Below are 18,486 nucleotides of genomic sequence, written 5' to 3' on the forward strand. Positions count from 1 at the left end.
GCCTGTGTGACAAAAAGGCAGCTGAGATGTGCAGCAGAACCTTCCCCAATGAATACAGAACAAATTAATGATGGAATTTTCACAAGAGAAATAAAGAGGACCAAGCTCCTGCAAATGGAAATGCAGATAATAGCTCTAGGTGGACATGTGCAAGTTTACTGACTGCAAGTCAATGAAACGGTGTGCTTCTTACTTATGAGACAAGACAAAACCTGCAAAAAAAAACAAACATTTGCAGATACTTTTGCATCTGCAGGCACAAATTGGGGGGCTGTGAACTGAAAATATTGGCTAAGGAAGGAGCCACTTCTCATGTCTGAGCTCAATGATATCTGGAAATATCTGCCCTCTGTTTCCTTCTGTTCCTCTATTTCTGCATAAAAACTCAAAAAAGGGTAGAACCAGAGTTTCTGTGTCTGCACAAAGCTCCTCTGTAACCTTCCCCTACATATTCAAAAGATGTGCTGGACAGATATCTCTGTAGTCTACTACCTTAGATGCATTATAGGCCAGAGCACACTAACACTGATTGGCTTTATGTCCACTCCTGTAGAGTTGAGGGAAAACTGAGTCATGATTATATCGCAAAACATATAATGCAGTTACAGTAAATCCCATTCCCAACCTCACTTCTGACCCTGACCTCCACTTCACAGGGACCAACTCAGAAAACAGCCAGAACAGCAGCTGAAGCACATTCCCAAAGAGTCCCTGCAGTATATCATTTATCTGGCACTGGGTCACAGTGCCCAATACAGAGCCAATAGACTTCACAGAGATGCTAGAATGTATATTTTGCTCATGACTCTCACCCTGAAGATAGCCAAGAAAGGCACTTCTTTATGTAGTCTTTAACTATTTGAGGAAGTTACTTTCCGTGGGAAACTGGTTCAAGTCTTAGTAGACTCCAAAAGTGCCATCACCCTTGTGGAAAGCACCCTGATGGACCCTATTCAGATTAACTCTCATGACCGGGTTTCATAAGCCGTATACTGGATATCAGAAAGAACATCCTGCTGCACAGATCTGATTATGTGTACAGTATGTACAAAATCTCCAAATCTAGGTTGGGGTTGTTGTTCCATAATACTGGAGAGGAACAGCCCTGTATTGTAGATGTTCTTACAAGCCATCTTCTATAGAATAAGCCCAAAAACCAAAGGAGAAAAGACCATTAAAGACCATTGTACTCCTTAATAGAGACTAAAAGCTAATGGGTAGCATTTTAACTACTTTCTTGCAAGCTCACTTCTCTGCCGCTCTTTCCCATAAACCAGAGATTCCACAAAGCATTTTCACTGGTGACCCTCTTGATACATAGGAAATAGGCCTTACCTTAAGGAACTTACTTTGAGACCCCATTTTACACCATGGATCCAGTTGGCCAAAGTTAATAGAATGGTTCATAGAAGAATGTGTGAAACACCAAAAACACTTCATTACTAAAACCAAGTTGCTCCACTAACAACAGGCAATGGACCCGTTGGTAATCCACCAGGTCCATTACCAGCTCCTTGTGAAATATATCCATACTCATCTCTTGGGGCGATTTACAGGTCATTGATATAAAGGTGTGGGTCCTCCACAATTTTAATTGTCCATATCACTTAGAGTTTCAACAGATGACACTTAAAAGTTCTCTACATTGGGCCCAGAAGATCTGTGTACATCTAAGTTGGACTAGAGTGCCTACACAGGATCACCTAATACATCATGTTACTGGAGTGTTACTTGTCTTAGGAATGGGAACACTGCATTTTTCACTAGCTGGAGCTCTCATATTATTTAACTTTTGAATAATCTATTATTTTGCTGTCAGGCAAAACTGGATTAAGATTTAATGTACAGTACATCCTAATGCTATAAATACTATACAGTATTTACTACCTGTAATAAATTCTGTACTTCCTTTAAAAAGGTTTAAAATTCCATGCACATTGCTGTTGAGATTATAATTACACATTTTTATATTATGGGGCTCTTTATGACTAAATTATAAAAAAAATCTAAAAATAACAGTTTATATAATCCTTTAGGTTTTCCACAACAACATAAAAATCAACAAAAATAAATACAATATTCCTGAAAGGTGGGGTTTCTCAGCATTACTGGTGTTTTTCTTACGACTTTCAATATTACAAGAATGTTCTTATCTTTCAAAAGCAGGTTCTATGAAATACATTTTTAACTTCTAAATAAGCTTGCATTTAATATCCTTCAAACATGTGAAAACAGCCAAACTAACTGCTTGAACAACCTTTAAAAACATTATTCAACAACCATGTAGATTCATAAAATCGTATTTGGCTATGTTTATTTATCTAATGTATTACATTTTGAAATGTAAATTTATCATTGATGAAAACTTCTTTGTGTGTAAATACAGACATGCATATTTCCTAGAAAACAATATACAGGGATTAAGTCACCACACAACGATTGATTTGCAAGCAGTAGATGCAATACTAACACCAACAGCCAAGAAAAGACACCTTTTAAAACACAGACGAGTTAAAACTGTGGCAGCTTGGGTACTTTAAGTGAAAACATATCTAAAGTGCTGGAAGGTCTACTTGGAAGTTTTTAAGAAGCTCTCACCCTGAGTAGTTTGCTGTCAGTGACCTAAGAAGCACAACAAACAAACAAACAAAAATACACACAAATCCTTCAGCTCCTTAGAGAATGAAGAGCTATTGTGACCTCTTCAACCATCTTGTCTGCATTCACACTTCACTTGGTTCTGTATAGGCGGAACGTTAAATTCAGCTAAGCAGACCGAGAATCCTCAGTGGATGAAGTGAACATTTGATTTCCGATCACCTCCAGCTATTGCACTTGGTATTTAAATTTCAATAAATGCACAGTGAAACTTTTCTGGAGTTATTAAAATGTAAAGGTATATATTTACATTTTTATACACATTTCATATAAAAAAGATATTATTGTATTTCAGGGTAGGTTTGGCATAATCTTGTTATTGTTGTAATACAAAAAGTACATCATAGAAAAATCGTACAAAATATCCCAAAGTGCTACTGATTATTATTTATCTGAATATTGCCATTTTTGCCTAACAGGTTAATAATCTGGGAATGGTTGATTTAACTACCTCATTTCAAACTTTACACAAAATAGAAAATACCAGAAAGAACGTCAAGCAAATGTTGACCTACTGTATAACCACATGTAATAAAAACTGGAGGTTGTTGACACTGGTAAGGACTAGGATGTACAGAATTGCTTAAAGGAATAGAACCATTACATTAATCTAAACCTAAATGATTACTAGTGGCAGAATGGACTGCATTCATTTAAAATTTAATATCGAAAAATTGTCTTCAATAAAAAGGGCCCTCTGTCAAGTAAAAATGTAATCAGAAAGAAAATAGCTATAATTTCATAATGAAGAAAATAATTGAAATTTCCCCCTAAATTATTTGCCTTATCTTCTATATCACAACGGAAGAATTAAGCAGAGGCCAGATTTCTAGGAATTCACTATTTAAATTACTTAAAAGTCAATTTCTATGAATCAGCCTGAATTGACTAGCTCTACCTACAGTATTTTAGAGAAATTATTTCCTCTATGAGATATTAAAAAAAGAATGTTAATAATGTAAGAACAAGATGGCATCAGTTTCAGGACTATGGCTGGCTGTCTTCATGTTTTGAGAAACACCATAACAAGGTTAGTAGTGCTCCTACTTAGTAAATAATGATAATTGAACCACATAGTTACTTAACTTTTTAACTCTCGTTACTACTTTACAGGAGGTGAAGCACAATCTCAGAACACACAATATAATTTTCAGAACTCATCATTTGAAGTTATTGATATCCAATTGAAATCTGTCCACACACCTTATTTCAAATGCTAGTTAACAGAAAACAATTGCTCCCCCACCCAGACAATCAGAAATGTGCTAGAATATTTTATAATGTATGTTATTTCCTCAAATAAGTGTAAATAGTTAAATTATCGATGTTTGATACAAACTACCCCTCTGTCCATGATTAGGTTGCATTATTTTTGAAAGTTTGAGCGAGTCTAACTTGCAAGAATAATGAAGGCAAAACAAAGGTACTGTATAATAATGACCACAATTTTTATTCTACATGACTAAAACTTACACCAAATCACAGCCAAGGAGAACAAGAAGGTGGTGTAATTAGGTCCTGTATAGCATCCCTACGTATAATTTAATCTGATTTGTTTATGAGAACAATCTCCTATTCCCTGTAGTTAAGAATTACAAGCAACTGAAAAGAGAAGAGGCTTCATTCTGTGATCAGCCAGCCAGGAGGAAGCTAGAGGCAGAGAGCAGTGATCCAGTAAGCCACAGACACAGCAACCCTGTCACATTATAGAGTGAGAAACTCCTAAACTAGATAGTGGGGGTGTGTCAAGAAAAAAAAAGGTGCATATTTGCTTTGTTCTGGATGAATCCCCATTCAGGGTAAACTCTAAATATAGAAAAGAAGCATAAACAATTCTGACTGTACTGCAAGTATGAACCTTTTATTTCTTGTTTATACAGTAATTTGAAATGATACTAATGGATTAAATTATTTGTATTTCTTCATTCCAGTCTTCATTATAATACTTTTGACTCTCTGGAAATGTATGGCATGGCATGGTTATAATTTGTGCTTGTTTGTAGTAGCTCTAATAATTGGTTACTTACTACTCATATACATTCAAAATATTAATAGGAGAGCATTAATTAACACTCCACTTGCACGCATTATACAAATGTATAAGCCACATGCCTTTGTGTTCCTGGTAATGCATCAGGTTTTTGTTGGTAATTTCCAATTTAACCAGGTAGAACTGGGGTAACAACATAGCATTTTTCTCTTCACCTTTCAAGGGCTCTTGAATAAATACAGCACATACTGTATTATATTAGGCCAGCATCCTGTGTACCTCAAGACTTCTAAACAAATGTTTACAAAAGTCACCCTAGAGAACATGAGATTTGAAAGATTTCAGTGAGAGGAGGAACAGCAGGCACCTGGAGTGACGAAGAAGATTGCCTGCCGTGTAAAGGTTGGATGGGGATAAAATTAGAAAGATTCAGTCCTCTGCTGTCTCACCCAGCCAGATTTCTTCAGCATGTGGTGGAGGGTTTTTTGTCGACATTTTAAACATTTGGCATTACACAGAAACATAACCAATTTACAGTTGCTCAAATACCAAAACATAAATGATGAATAATGCATTTTTGTTATTAGTTTTCTGTGTGATGAATTGCCATAAACACATGGTTAGACAAAAACAAAAAATGAAAGCCTGTCATGAATAAGACTGTCATAAATTGTAAACAAGACTATATGACACACACATGACAAAAACGCGCATGAATGTATACGCATATTTTATACACAATACCTAATGATAACAGTTTAAAGACAGAAAATCCTGAATTGCTCTGTGTGTGGCAATATACAGTATTTGTTGAAACTGAATCAAGGCCTAAAGGCTTACTATAGGAGAAAGTATCATCAGTTTACTTTTAATACAGTCACTGAAAATATGGTAATTGGGTAAGAATGAAAGGCATACTTTGATTTGATCTTTCTGGAAACCCTGCGCATTCTGCTTACGTGATGATTGCTGGGTTCTACTGTATGTCCCTGCCACAACAGGACACAGGCCAGTAATGGGCTCCAACCATGCACAGCACTACTCCCTAAACAGCACATAATTCCACCATGCCCAAAGACCAGGTCTGCTGCCACAGTGCAGTTTTACATGTTTTTTAATCAATCTAGATTTTAGAGTCTCTCCTGAAATCAACCCTATCACACATTTCCACTCTAAAGCGTCCGCTGGAGAAATATGCTACATACGTCAATACACCTAAAGCAGAGCTTAACTGTTTAAAAAAGATAGTAAGCATTATCTTCATGTTGTCTACTAATTTCAGGCCAAAATAAATTTCTGTTACATTGCTGCAACATTCAACTTGTCAGCCTGTCTGAGGGGCTGGAGGGAGATAATTCTTGGGTAGGTTTTTCTCAACCATTTCCAGTACTTATGTACTGTACAATTATGAAATATACATTTGAAGGGGGGAAGTTAATGCTGTTTTTATTCCCATCAATAATTCAGGTTTTAATAAGGTCAAGCACATTGTTTTTTTTTTCCCTTCTATTGTTATTTTGGGGTTGAGAACGTGTGCAGTAGTGAGGGTTTTTTTTTGATGTTCTAATTTTTAATTTTTGTAATTGGGGAGGGGAGCTGGAGTTCTAATGTTTGACATCATTGTGTTCACCAAGAACCTATGTTGCTGGGGCAGGAGGATTTTTCTGAGCAGGAGCTGAGGTAAAGAGAAACATGACATAATAGCTACCGTATTTGGGGCCCAAATTGTTCTGTGCAGCTTTCCATCAGTTGTCTGCGTTTGCTCATTAAGGAGGGCAGTGAATGGGTTGACAGTTTTGGGTGGCAGATGTTTGAGGTGTTAATTGCACCGGTGGCTTGACATACGTTTATGATTTCACAACTGTTTCTGTTTTTGTGTGATCAAAACACTGTATTTGTGCTGTGCAACTTCAGAATGCATTTTGATATGTATTTCCCTAGCTACAGTAGATTTGGTTTATTTTTTATATTTATTCTGTCTTACAGTTACCTTTATTACTAAGGATTAGCTCCATAAACAACAAGGCTCTTCTTTTATGTGACATTATCAAAGAAAGAAATGGACCTTCTGTGCCTCTCTGACCATTTAGCTATTCTTTTCAATCTGGAATTACCTGTTTCTAACACATCCCCCTCATGCTCTGTAAATTTCCGCAACTGGCAATCAATTGATCACCCGAGGTTTGCAAATTCTGTTCTGTCCTCCTTATCTTGTTTCTACCTCTGACCCTCTAGAGGACAAAATAGTTACTTGACAGTGCTCTTTTATCTACCCTCGACACCATTGCTCCTCTTAAAACTCGAACCATCTCCTTCTCTCGCCCTGCCCCCTGGTACAACGACCATCAGCGATCTACGAAGGCAGCCTCCCGCAAACTTGAGCATAGGTGGCATCTTTCTGGCCTAAATGTACATTATCAGGTTTGGAGAGATTACTTGTCTGAATATAAGGTTACAATAGAGTCTGCTAGACCCACCTACAGTACTTCTCTCACATCGTTGAAAATCACCATAACAACCCCAGACATTTTTTCTCCACCATCAACAGCTTGCTAAAGCTACACTCCCCCACCACATTACCTGCCTCATCACAACTTTGCAACACATTCTTAGATTTCTTTAGCTCCAAGATCGACAACATCTGGCATCACATTCTTTCTACTACACATATCATTTCCATACCTCCTCCCTCCTTATCAAACCTTTCTGGTTCCCTTCTCTCCAGCTTCTCTCTTCTTGACTCAGTATCCCTCAATAAACTAGATAAACACATCAAACCCACCACATCTATTTTACATCCCATTCCCACCACTTTATTTCAGTTCCGTTTCTCTTCTCTCTGTCCCATTGTCCTCAATGTTATAAATGAATCCTTGAGCGCTGGCATTGTACTAACAGTCCTCAGAACTGCTGCCATTACTCCTGTGTCAAAAAAGCCTAACATGGCTCTCGACAGTCTTTGACAATTTTCACCCCATCTCCAACTTACCCTTTCTTGCAAAAATTTTAGAACGTGCTGTCACATTTCAGTTACATAACCACCTCATGACAAATAACCTTTTCGAACCCCTCCAATCTGGCTTCCATTAAATTCACAGCACAGAAACTGCCCTGGTCAAAGTCACTAACGATCTTTTAAAGCATCTGATTCTGGTTCTCTATCTATACTCATCCTTCTTGACCTCAGTGCTGCTTTTGACACTGTTGACCATGACATCTTACTTTCTCGTCTTAAGACTGTGTTTGGAGTTTCTGACTCTGCTCTCAAATGGTTCAAGTCTTACCTCACTGATCGCTGTCACTTTGTCTCTCTTAATGGGTATAGATCTGAAATTGTTCTTGTTAAGTCTGGTGTTCCTCAGGGCTCAATACTGGGCCCCTTGCTCTTCAGCATTTACATGTTTCCACTTTGTCAGCTTTTAAGATCAAATGGCCTCAGCTATCATTTCTACGCTGATGATACTCAAATATACATCCATACCAAACCTGACACTGATGTGGCTATCTCTATTCTATCTAATTGCATCTCTGACATAAAAACGTGGATGACTCAAAATATCCTTCATCGTAATTGTGACAAGACTGAAGTCATGCTTATTGGCACCCCCCAGCAACTCTGTAACGCCAATCCTGTAACCCTATCTGTAGATGGTTCTATACTTTAGCTTCAGTCTAAACTGAAAAACCTTGGGGTGATATTTGGTACTGGCTTAACATTTGACCCACATGTGCAGCATATTGTCAAAACATATTTTTTTCACCTCAGAAATATCACTAGACCACGCCCTATGCTATTACTGTGGCTGAAGAGCTGATTAACACTTTTGTCTTCTCTCAAATTGACTACTGTAATGCTCAACTTGCTGGGGTATCTAAATCTACTTTGAACAAACTGCAATATGTCCAAAATTCAGCAGCCAGGATCCTGATCAGGTCTAGTGCAAGTGATCACATTACTCCTATCCTGGAGTCCTTGCACTGGCTTCTTGTCAAATTCCGTGTGGACTTCAAAATCCTCATGCTCACATATAAGGCTCTGCATGGCCTGGCACCTCAGAACCTGTCTGAACTATTATCCCCACCTCGCAACCTTTGCTCTTCTTATTCTGATCTCCTAACTGTCCCCCAAGCCCGTCTACATTGTATGTGTGATAGGGCCTCCTGTTATGCCCCCAAGCTCTGGAATTCTCTCCTCAAGGATATCAGAGAGTCACCTTCTCTAAACTCCTTCAAATCCAGACTCAAAACATTCTTCTTTAGAAGAACCTTTACTTAACTGGTTCCATTCTTCACCCCTCTACTTTTCTTAGTACCACCATCCACGGTCTCCTCCGTATATTGTAATTGTGTTCCGTAAAGCGCTTTGAGAAGCCACCTTTAAAGGTGCTATATAAAATAACGTTTATATTATTATTATTATTATTATTATTATTATTATTATTATTATTATTTTATTATTATTATTATTAACTTCAATTGACTCTTCTGGAATGTGCGTGGCTCAAAACGCTCTAAAAATATTAGATTCTGGAAGTGGAAGTTCCCATTATACAGGAATCTCAAGCCATGCAACAAATGTTCATACTGTATACTGTACCTGCTACCAGTATTATTTTGTTTTTACTTCCCTTTCTGCTATCAATAAAACTGGGGGATGCTTTGGTTTCAATGTGCTGTAGCTCTCCATTCTCTGTTTTGGATGCAGGGAGCAGTGGAGAAAAGAAGACTGCGTTTCTGAGACAAGCCTGGCAGATAAAAAAACACTAATTTCTGTTTAAGCTCTGATAAATTCTGATATTGAACAATGTGAGTTACAATTTGGTCCTTTTATTTTTGCATGCAATGATTCGAGGAAATGTACACTAAAAATGGAAAGCGGTATGGCATGTTCTCAAGAACCTCAATATTTTGATCATATTATTGTTATAGCAAGGGTGAATGCATTTTCACTTTTAATTTGGGGCATACATAACTATTATGTCTTGTCTCAGACCCTGTAGTCAACTAACCTGACTGTTATTTAATCATGGTTCTGTTGATTTGTGCTTTAAGAACCTTTCCTAATGAAATCTTAATCATAAGTAATAATACTTTTGATCTGAAAAAGTACCTGCACAGTAAGGTCACTGTCAATGAGCAAATTTAACAGGATATATGTATATTTCGGAATTGGATAAATTTGTCATTTTGGTAAACAATTCCTACAAAAACTAAATACCTCGATACCTTATAATACCTTCATTTAACTTCTGGTTTCATAAGCATGGCCAATCTGCCACTACGAAGCTTTTAACAAATAATGAACAAACAAAATGTGCATAACGAGGAGTTTGAAAAACGACATGAATTTCAGTTCTCCATATTCATAGAGATTCTGTTTGACTGGACATTGAAGACATAAGACATGAAGACTTAAGTAATGGTAAGAAATGACAGAGTGTTTATTACCATTAATGAAGTTAATGTGGGGCAGAGAAAGGTGGATTTATCACAATGAACTAGTTCCTACTATTAACTGTATTTTTAATTTGAGTTTATATGATATATAGTATATAGAGAGACATCTTTAAATTTGTGAAAATATGTTTCCACATCAGGTCTTGTTCAAACATTTTAAAATAAAATCACTACCTTCAGACTTTCTGCACCTTATTTGCAGCTCAGATTCTTCTGGTACCTGCATATATAACCTACTGTATATACTGTAAATTTGGTTACATTTCAATGACTTTTGCCATCCAGTAGGTGGAATTTTACTATTAGTATTAGAAAACATTTATTACCTAATAAGCCAAAACATTGACAAACAATGACATTGCCAATCAGTTCACACAGTTAACAACATTTTCATTAAGCCTACCCATATTTATGTGTGCAATGTTAAAGCAACATTGCCCTTGTTGTTAACACACATAACACTTTAACAATTACAATACTGCTTTAATCAGCACTTATTTTAATAATCAAAATGATAGATATTTGTACAATGTAATAATTGCAAACAAATACCTACAACAACAGACAAAACTACAGTACTTGATTTACCATGGCCTACACAGTTGTATTTATCCCAACTACTGGCCTAATTTTTCTACGTATTTTTCCAGTGTCCTCCTGACATCAATAATAACATCAAATAATGTGCACTTCATTTCTGAGACTGCAAGACTCTTCATCATCGGCAAATAATATTGCAATTGGAAGGCTGAGGTCTCTCTGCGTTGGCAGAAGGCAGATGATCTGAAAATGGCCTCACTGCAAGACTCCTTTGAAAGAGACAAAACTCTTTATCAACAAACGTGCCTCCACTGACTCTGCACATAGTTTGTGACTGAAATGCATTCTCATTTGTTAATAAGTTTTTTACCAATGTTTACTTGTTATTTTTGCTCAGACATATGAAGATATGCAGTTTAATCCTAAAATCCAGACATAATATGCATTTTTTTCAAAATTGTATATAACATGTATGTATATCACTGAGCTTCTGTTAAACCTTTATTTGATTTCAGTTTTCAATTTACCAGCTCTGTGGATTGTATTTTCACCCTTTGCTGCTTGTTATAATATTTTTTAAAATAATACTGTACAATATTTAAATCATTTGAAGTCTCCTTATTTTATTAACCAAAATGTTTCACATACAGTGTGTCCCTACTTAATGTTAAACACACAAAAAGACAGATTACATGTATTCTTTTAGACTCATATAATTTTACTATAGCTTTCTGTCCCTGTTTTTACAGAGTTCACGATCGGCAGAGATTCATGTAGATGCATTCAAAATCAAGCACATTCTGACAGAAAATACCCTCCTGCTACTAAAATGTTAAAACAAATTAGTATAACATAGCGTAAAAGCCTGGAGGTCTTGACAAGCATTATACCTTTCCTGGGGTACAGGAATGAACTCTCTGTTTAGTCTCAACACATCTTACTTACTAGTTCTGACTTGAGAAGTCCTCACAAGACTCGAAGGGAAGAATAAAATATGTCCGCCTTTGTCTAGAACCCTCTGCAAGTATGGAGGACTATGTCACTTCCATATAGACCACGTTTTCTTGTCTAGTTTGTCATTTCTAATTAGTGTGGGTTTGTGCTGTGTACAGTGTACCCTCTGGGTTATATTGTGATTTTATTCCAAAGGCTTGTTGTTGTTTCACTCTTTCCAAATAAACTACTGACTTTCTAACTTATAACTTTCTGACATGCCAATGCATTGGTAAGTTTTATTATTTGTTTTTTGATTTTTTTGCGGGGGACATTATTATAAAAAGACCTGTTCATCAGAAATAAGAAACAAGAACTGCTGCACTTCAAATCACCAGTGCCCCGTGCACTTTCAGTACCTAAAGAGAACGTGTCTTTTAATAACTTAAGTGAGGCAGTGGATACCTGCAAATACAAGGAGAAGGTAGTGCTGCTTTAAGATTCATGGAATCAATGTTAAAAAACAAAATAATAAGGCCAGCAGTGGGCAATCTTTGTCCTTGAGCTTTCTTTGCTTTAAAAATTGTCTAGCTCTCACGGTTACTTCTTAAATTGATCAAATTTAGAACTGCTTCCAAGTTTTATCCAGATGGTGATTATGGGTATCTACAGTGACTGAGACTGCATTATGGCAATATCGTGTTTGTCACACCAAACAAACAGCTCCATTTTCTTAATGGATTTGGAGTGGAATATTAATTAGGTTTCCATCCCATCACAAAACTATGAGAGAATTAGAAGTGTTAATTAATATTGAAACTAACAACAAATTACAAAGGTAACTATTACTGTAGCTCCCACCCTAACCTGGAAAGTTTATTTTCTAATTAATATACTGTAAGTTATTACATGTAATATATGTAGTTCAGGTGGGTAGCTGCGTCAGCATGCATAGACTGCAAAGGAACAAGTAATAGGTTTATTCCAGGCTAAAAAGAGAAGAAAAAAACACAACATTTCGGTTGTGGAACCTTTTCGGGTGTGACACCCGTTGTGTTTATGTTAGAGTAAAGCATTGGCTCAGTTACAGTATATAGTACAATTGTAGAAATGTTTTTCAAAGGGTAATCTTGGTAAACATTGCACGCAACAGTAGGATATTGCACAGCTACTAAATGGGAAATCTTGGAATCTATAATCAACTAACAAGTTCAAATTACTAATATATCATACAAAACAAAATAATACATAAAGCTATGTTAGCAGGAGTATGTAAAATCATAGCCAATGATTTGGAATGCACACAGTTAAAAAGCTTAATGATGTGATACTGTATATAATGAACAAAAACACAATAAATGAAAAAAAACATGATTAATAAAAATGAAATCATATACTGTAGCATGTAAAGTGGAGTGAAAAATCATTTTCAATTCCCATTTTGACATTTTGATTCCTATTAGGACAATGGAAAGATAACAAAGCACTTTAGATGCATTTTTGAAAAGCTTACAGACTGCTAATACTGCTAATATAATACTTACACCCTTCGTAGATATCCGTCGGAATGTGGACTGCAGAATGATTATAGGAAATGCGCCGTTTGAATGCAGGATCCTCTTTGAAATCGGGCTTGATCCTCCTTCGTCCATCTGTCTTGTTTGTATCGGACTATGGATTGAAAACAATGTTATTTTATACATAATTGGTTTTGCTGAAGTCTGATTAATAGTGTTTTTTGATCAGAAGAATATTTTTTGCCTGGTACTTTGTTGCCAGAAGAGTCTTACCTAGACATAAAAGGTAAAAATGATTGTTTGGTTTTTGTATAGGAAATTCAATGCAATTTACTGTATAACTTGTTTTTCCTGTGGCATGCAGATCATAGAGAATCCATCCTAATCTGGATTTAATCTGTCCAGCAAGGCTTAGCTTTGACATAAAATTGGACATCCTGTCTTTGGTCAACAAGGTCTACGGCCTCTATAGGAGAATGGCTAACAGAAGCTAACAGTAGTCCTGGATTTTACAAGGAGACACATAGCAGGCCCTGAGACCATGTGGCTAATGTTACTCTGTCTCTGGCCAGATGAAACAGAAATTTGAACTCTGAATACAATGGTCTAAACCACACACAGTTCATCACCTACATAATACCATCCCTACCAACCATGGAGGTGGGAGCATAGACAGTCTATGAAAGGACTGGAAGACTGCAGTTCATCAATTCTCCTGTGCAATTAGACAGAGACTGAGCAAATGCAGTATGCAAGAAGGAATAGACAAAAATCCCCAAATCCAGATGTGCACAGCAGGTGTACCCAAAAAGCCTCAAAGCTGAAAAAGCTACAGCAGGTACTCCATAAAGTATTGATTTAGGGTATGAATACTTCTGGAAACAAGACATTTCCATTTTTAATTTTTTCATACATCTTTTGCCCCTTTAAACTATTACTTATGTTGTCTGAATCAAGAGAAGAAATTAAAAATTCTGGTTGTAACACAATATTTGCAATTATTCAGGGGGAGCAGGTGAATACTTTCTGAAGGCACTGTACTGTATAAAATACATGGTTCAGGGTTCATGGTATACTTAATGAAACATACTGTAAGAAAGATTATTCTTGTTTAGTTGCTAGTGGCTTGCTGATTTGTAAATTTCATCCATCCATGTCATGAAAGAAACCAGGTTATGAGCTTCATACAATATGTCTGGGTAGCTACAGTAGTTCCAGACTCTAGTAAAACAAGTAACTTTATCAGCGTCATTACCCTACTGTAGGTGTCAAGGAATATTCAAATTTCCATAGTAGAGGGCCTGATCTTTCTGTGGAACCAGTTGGCCACTTACATGGACAGCATGGATCAGCTACTCTGAAGAGTGCTTGAGACAGCAGCTCAAATCTAGTGTCCGACTGTTTTCTCTACATATGGAAATGTTGTGCTTCTAATCTTGTTCCAAAAAGTATGTATATTGAAATAAGAATCGATAATCTTGTCCGAGCCTATAAAAAAAGATGCACAAATGTTGTACATTACAGCACAAATTCTATCTCAGTAGAAAGAGGTTATTTGTCAGTCTTGTGGATTAGAAAAAAAAAACAAAGGCAAAGAAGCATCAGAAAAGCATAAAAAAGTGTTCACTGGTGCATTGAGCAAGGTTTTATATACAGTATGCCTCGAGAGATAATCCAACTTGCCATGAGATGTCAGTTATAACAATCTGCCTTTTTGGTTGGAGAATCCATCTAATTCAATACACTAAGGATTCAAAGGATGGAATTAAAACCTGATCCAGTGTCTGACTTTTTATAGATTAATTTTAGAAAAAAAAATGCAATGCAGACAACTCTTCAGCACCAAAAAGTAATCTATTACAACAGTGCATGCAATTAAAATGTAAGTGAATCTGATTCTTCTGAAGAGGCACGAGCTAAAATGCAATCAAAAAGTACAGATGAAAACAAAAATCAACTCCCATGGGATGTGTGGGCAGAAGATTAATTTTCCATCCATTTAAACGTACCTTTTTCTTTATTGCATTAGAATGTCTCCTACCACTGACAGTCAACAGAATATTTCACTCACATCTTTTAAAAAAGAGCTTGAGTTCCAGATTTATTATCCTCGCTATAATTTCAAAGTGCTACAAGATCTGCAAATCCTAAATTGTTACCACTTGAGAGTATACCTATGAAGTAATCTTGATGAAACATGAGGCATTATGACGTTAATAACCCATTTTCTTTTAAATGCTGGTTTCCTACTTTAAAATTACTCTGGCTTATTTCTTTTTAATTTTAGAGGATCTAAAAAAATAGTAGTATCAAAATGAAAAAAAGAGAGTTAAGAAGCAACAAAACCCAAAACAAGACACAGATCCTACACGTTATAATCTCTCCTGAGAGTAAAGTAATTTAGTTCTTTTGTTTGGAGATATTGTTAACTTTTGCTTTGTGAACTATGATGTGTACACCTATCAAGTAAAAGTCCTTTCTCAAAATGCAAATGAGGTACAGGAAATATTTTTTAAATGTATTTAAAAATAGTTACAATACTTAAAACAGCAGCAATGTTTTTGCAAAACCCATAAATGTTAGTACAACCCAGTGCACAGAAAGTTCTCATACACTGAAAAATTCATAAACTCAGAAGCCCAAAACCTGAAGAATTACTATTGTTTTTAATGCAGTTGCTGATTTTTACATTTCCAGCAAATCTTCTTTTTGAAACTACATATTTGTCATGATTTGATAAGTGTTTATGGTTACAGTGCCTTTCAAAAGTACGCACATTGGAAAATAAAGCAAACAGAACATATTTTAAACTTAATATTTTTTTCAAAACCTGTATGCTCAAACTGAAGACACCTAAGGGTAAGATATGTTAGTTAAATTCATCCAATTCCCTGACTGGTACTTTTCAATAATTCTATCCCAAATTTGATTTGAATGTTCCTTTGTCTTTGTGATGTAGTCTTTGTTGGGAGCTATACTAATCAACTGTGGGACCTGCCAGAGATATGTTTCTTTATCCTGAAGTCATGAAATGTAATCGTACACAGGTGGACTTCATTCACCCAATGTGAACAAAAGTAAATACGGATTGTGGTTTCTAAAGACCATGGTTAGTACCAGAGACTATTTAGGTGTGTCATAAAGGGGATACGTACACTTATGCAATCTGACATTTTATGTTTTATATTTATAATTAATTTCAAATAATATTGAACTTTGTTTTCACTTCGTTATTATTGGTTTGTGTTGATCAATGGCAATACCGGTTAAATCCATTATGATTCATTATTATATTGTAACATGATAACATGTAAAAAAAATTCAAGGGGGGTGAATACTTTTTATTGCCACTGTAGGTGTACTTATTCTGAAATCATGTGAACCACTATTACAGCACACAGACAGAAGCCACAAAGCTATCTGTGTTTGCTATTAAGATAGTTTTGTATATGTAAATTAATTTCGGTTTGTCAAAGCAAAGGGTCTGAATACTTATGCAGTCGGGACTTTTCCATCTTTAATTCTTCATATTAATTATATATTTACTTTATTTTAGTTTTTTGCATTGAATGTACATGTATGGAGTAGGTTGTGTACATAACAAATATTAATTTGTACTTCAAAGTGTCATGACTTTTAAAACGTGAAAACTGCAAGGGTCTGAATACTTTTACAAGGCACTGTATAAGTAGTAATTGTATATACAGTACTGTACTATTTATATATATATATGTATATATTTGTTTGATAAAATAATTGATGTTATTAAATTCAAAAGGAATAATCATGAACGATCATCAATTGATTTAACCTTTGTTCAATTTACTCTGTAAATCTGAAGGCAGAGTAAACATAATTTTTAAATTAAGTAATACATTACAAAATACATTTTCGGAAAATGTAGCATAAAAGAATTAAAAAAAACTGTCCTTTTATAATATTTTCAAAACATAAATTTCATGATTGTATTTAATGTTACATTCTACAGTATGTACAGTATGATGTGCATAAAATACTGAAAATAATAATAATTTCATACATTAACAACATTATTGAGAAAAGGTTGCCTAATATTTTCTACCAGTTTATGTACTATTATATGTTTCTGAAAATATGTGGCAAACACTGTATAATATGTGTAAAAGTAAAGACTGATTGTTATATCTATGCATTGCAAGTGAAACAGCTTAAACACAAAAATATAAGAAATCTATGCCTACAAGAGCAATAAGTTAGATGTATAACTACAGTATATACCTGTACAGTAGCATGTTCACAACACTATGTTGAGCCTGTATTATTTTTTCCAGCACATTCTTACAAATCTAAACTTTAAAAAAAAACTCAACATTTTAGTCACAAATCAGAAATATGTGTGGTCTTTGGTCACAACCCAATTTTATATAAAAATAGGTTTAATCAGAACTTACAGAAAGTCGATTTTCTGACATAAAGCCAAGAAAATACAAAAAATAAGAATTCTCTCAGGATTTATAGTACAAATTATCGGTAATATTAACTACTGATACAGTATATAGTACTAATGACAGCCTTAATGTAAAAATGTTAAGTAACAGGGAGCAACACAAACCAAACATTATGACTGCTACTATAACATGTACATGTTTATAGCAGCAGTAACCCTTCAAAATATCCACAAAGCCATGGAGTACACAATTTGGTCTGTGCAATGGGATATTTTATTTGTTCTCTTAAGTGTTTTGGCTGTCACTCATTGTTTAAATCTTTTAGTACCCTGTTTTTCCTTAATGACCTAATTTACCTTACAAGCCCCAAGTGAAAACACGCTGTTGCCTTCAACCCAGTGGTTTTTTAAACTCCTTTGAAATTGACCTCAAAAGAAACACCAGTAGAGCAATATTAAGAAATCTTGAAATAGGCTAGAGAGCAGTGCTGCTCTATCAGTCACCTCAATCTCCCAGTACAACAAGAAACTCTCCTCTACTAATAAATCTCATCTGTCAATTAGGAACACAACATGCGACAAGCAATCCTACCGGCTGTGCCCAATTAAGTCCTAATGAATAGGTGTGAACTCTGCTCTTGTATTCATTTCATACATCACAGTGAAATGCAGATTGAATCCTGAACTGTGAAAGGACTATTGCAATTCTGACTTTATCAGAACAATAATTGATTTAGCTCTGAACAGGGATAAACTTCAGACTGAAATGCTTACAATAATGCTAGGAATGTGATCTTAAATGTTTAGTTTTGCAATTTAAAACATCCCAGTGTGTAAGCCTCTACATTATTTTAGAATTTTTTTTTCCTTTTAAACATGTAAAAATGCTTAAGACTGCATAAAAACAGCATAATATCAGAATAAAGAAATCATGGATGGTACTGGTATGGACCTTTATAAATGCT

General features: G+C 35.4%; 1 protein-coding gene across 15 annotated transcripts in view; it reads right to left on the minus strand.

The window, feature by feature from the left end:
- The window catches only part of cacna2d1 (calcium voltage-gated channel auxiliary subunit alpha2delta 1), a 240,725-nt gene that overhangs the window by 110,672 nt on the left and 111,567 nt on the right, over positions 1 to 18,486 (minus strand). For all 15 annotated transcript variants that reach the window (XM_088645537.1, XM_088645538.1, XM_088645536.1 and 12 more), the window contains exon 6: positions 13,123 to 13,249. In XM_088645537.1, coding sequence (XP_088501663.1) covers positions 13,123 to 13,249 — 127 coding nt within the window. The remainder of the gene's footprint in view (positions 1 to 13,122; positions 13,250 to 18,486) is intronic.

Source organism: Lepisosteus platostomus, chromosome 9 (assembly GCF_059453375.1).
Source record: "Lepisosteus platostomus isolate fLepPlt1 chromosome 9, fLepPlt1.hap1, whole genome shotgun sequence".
Classification (NCBI taxonomy): Eukaryota; Metazoa; Chordata; class Actinopteri; order Semionotiformes; family Lepisosteidae; genus Lepisosteus; species Lepisosteus platostomus.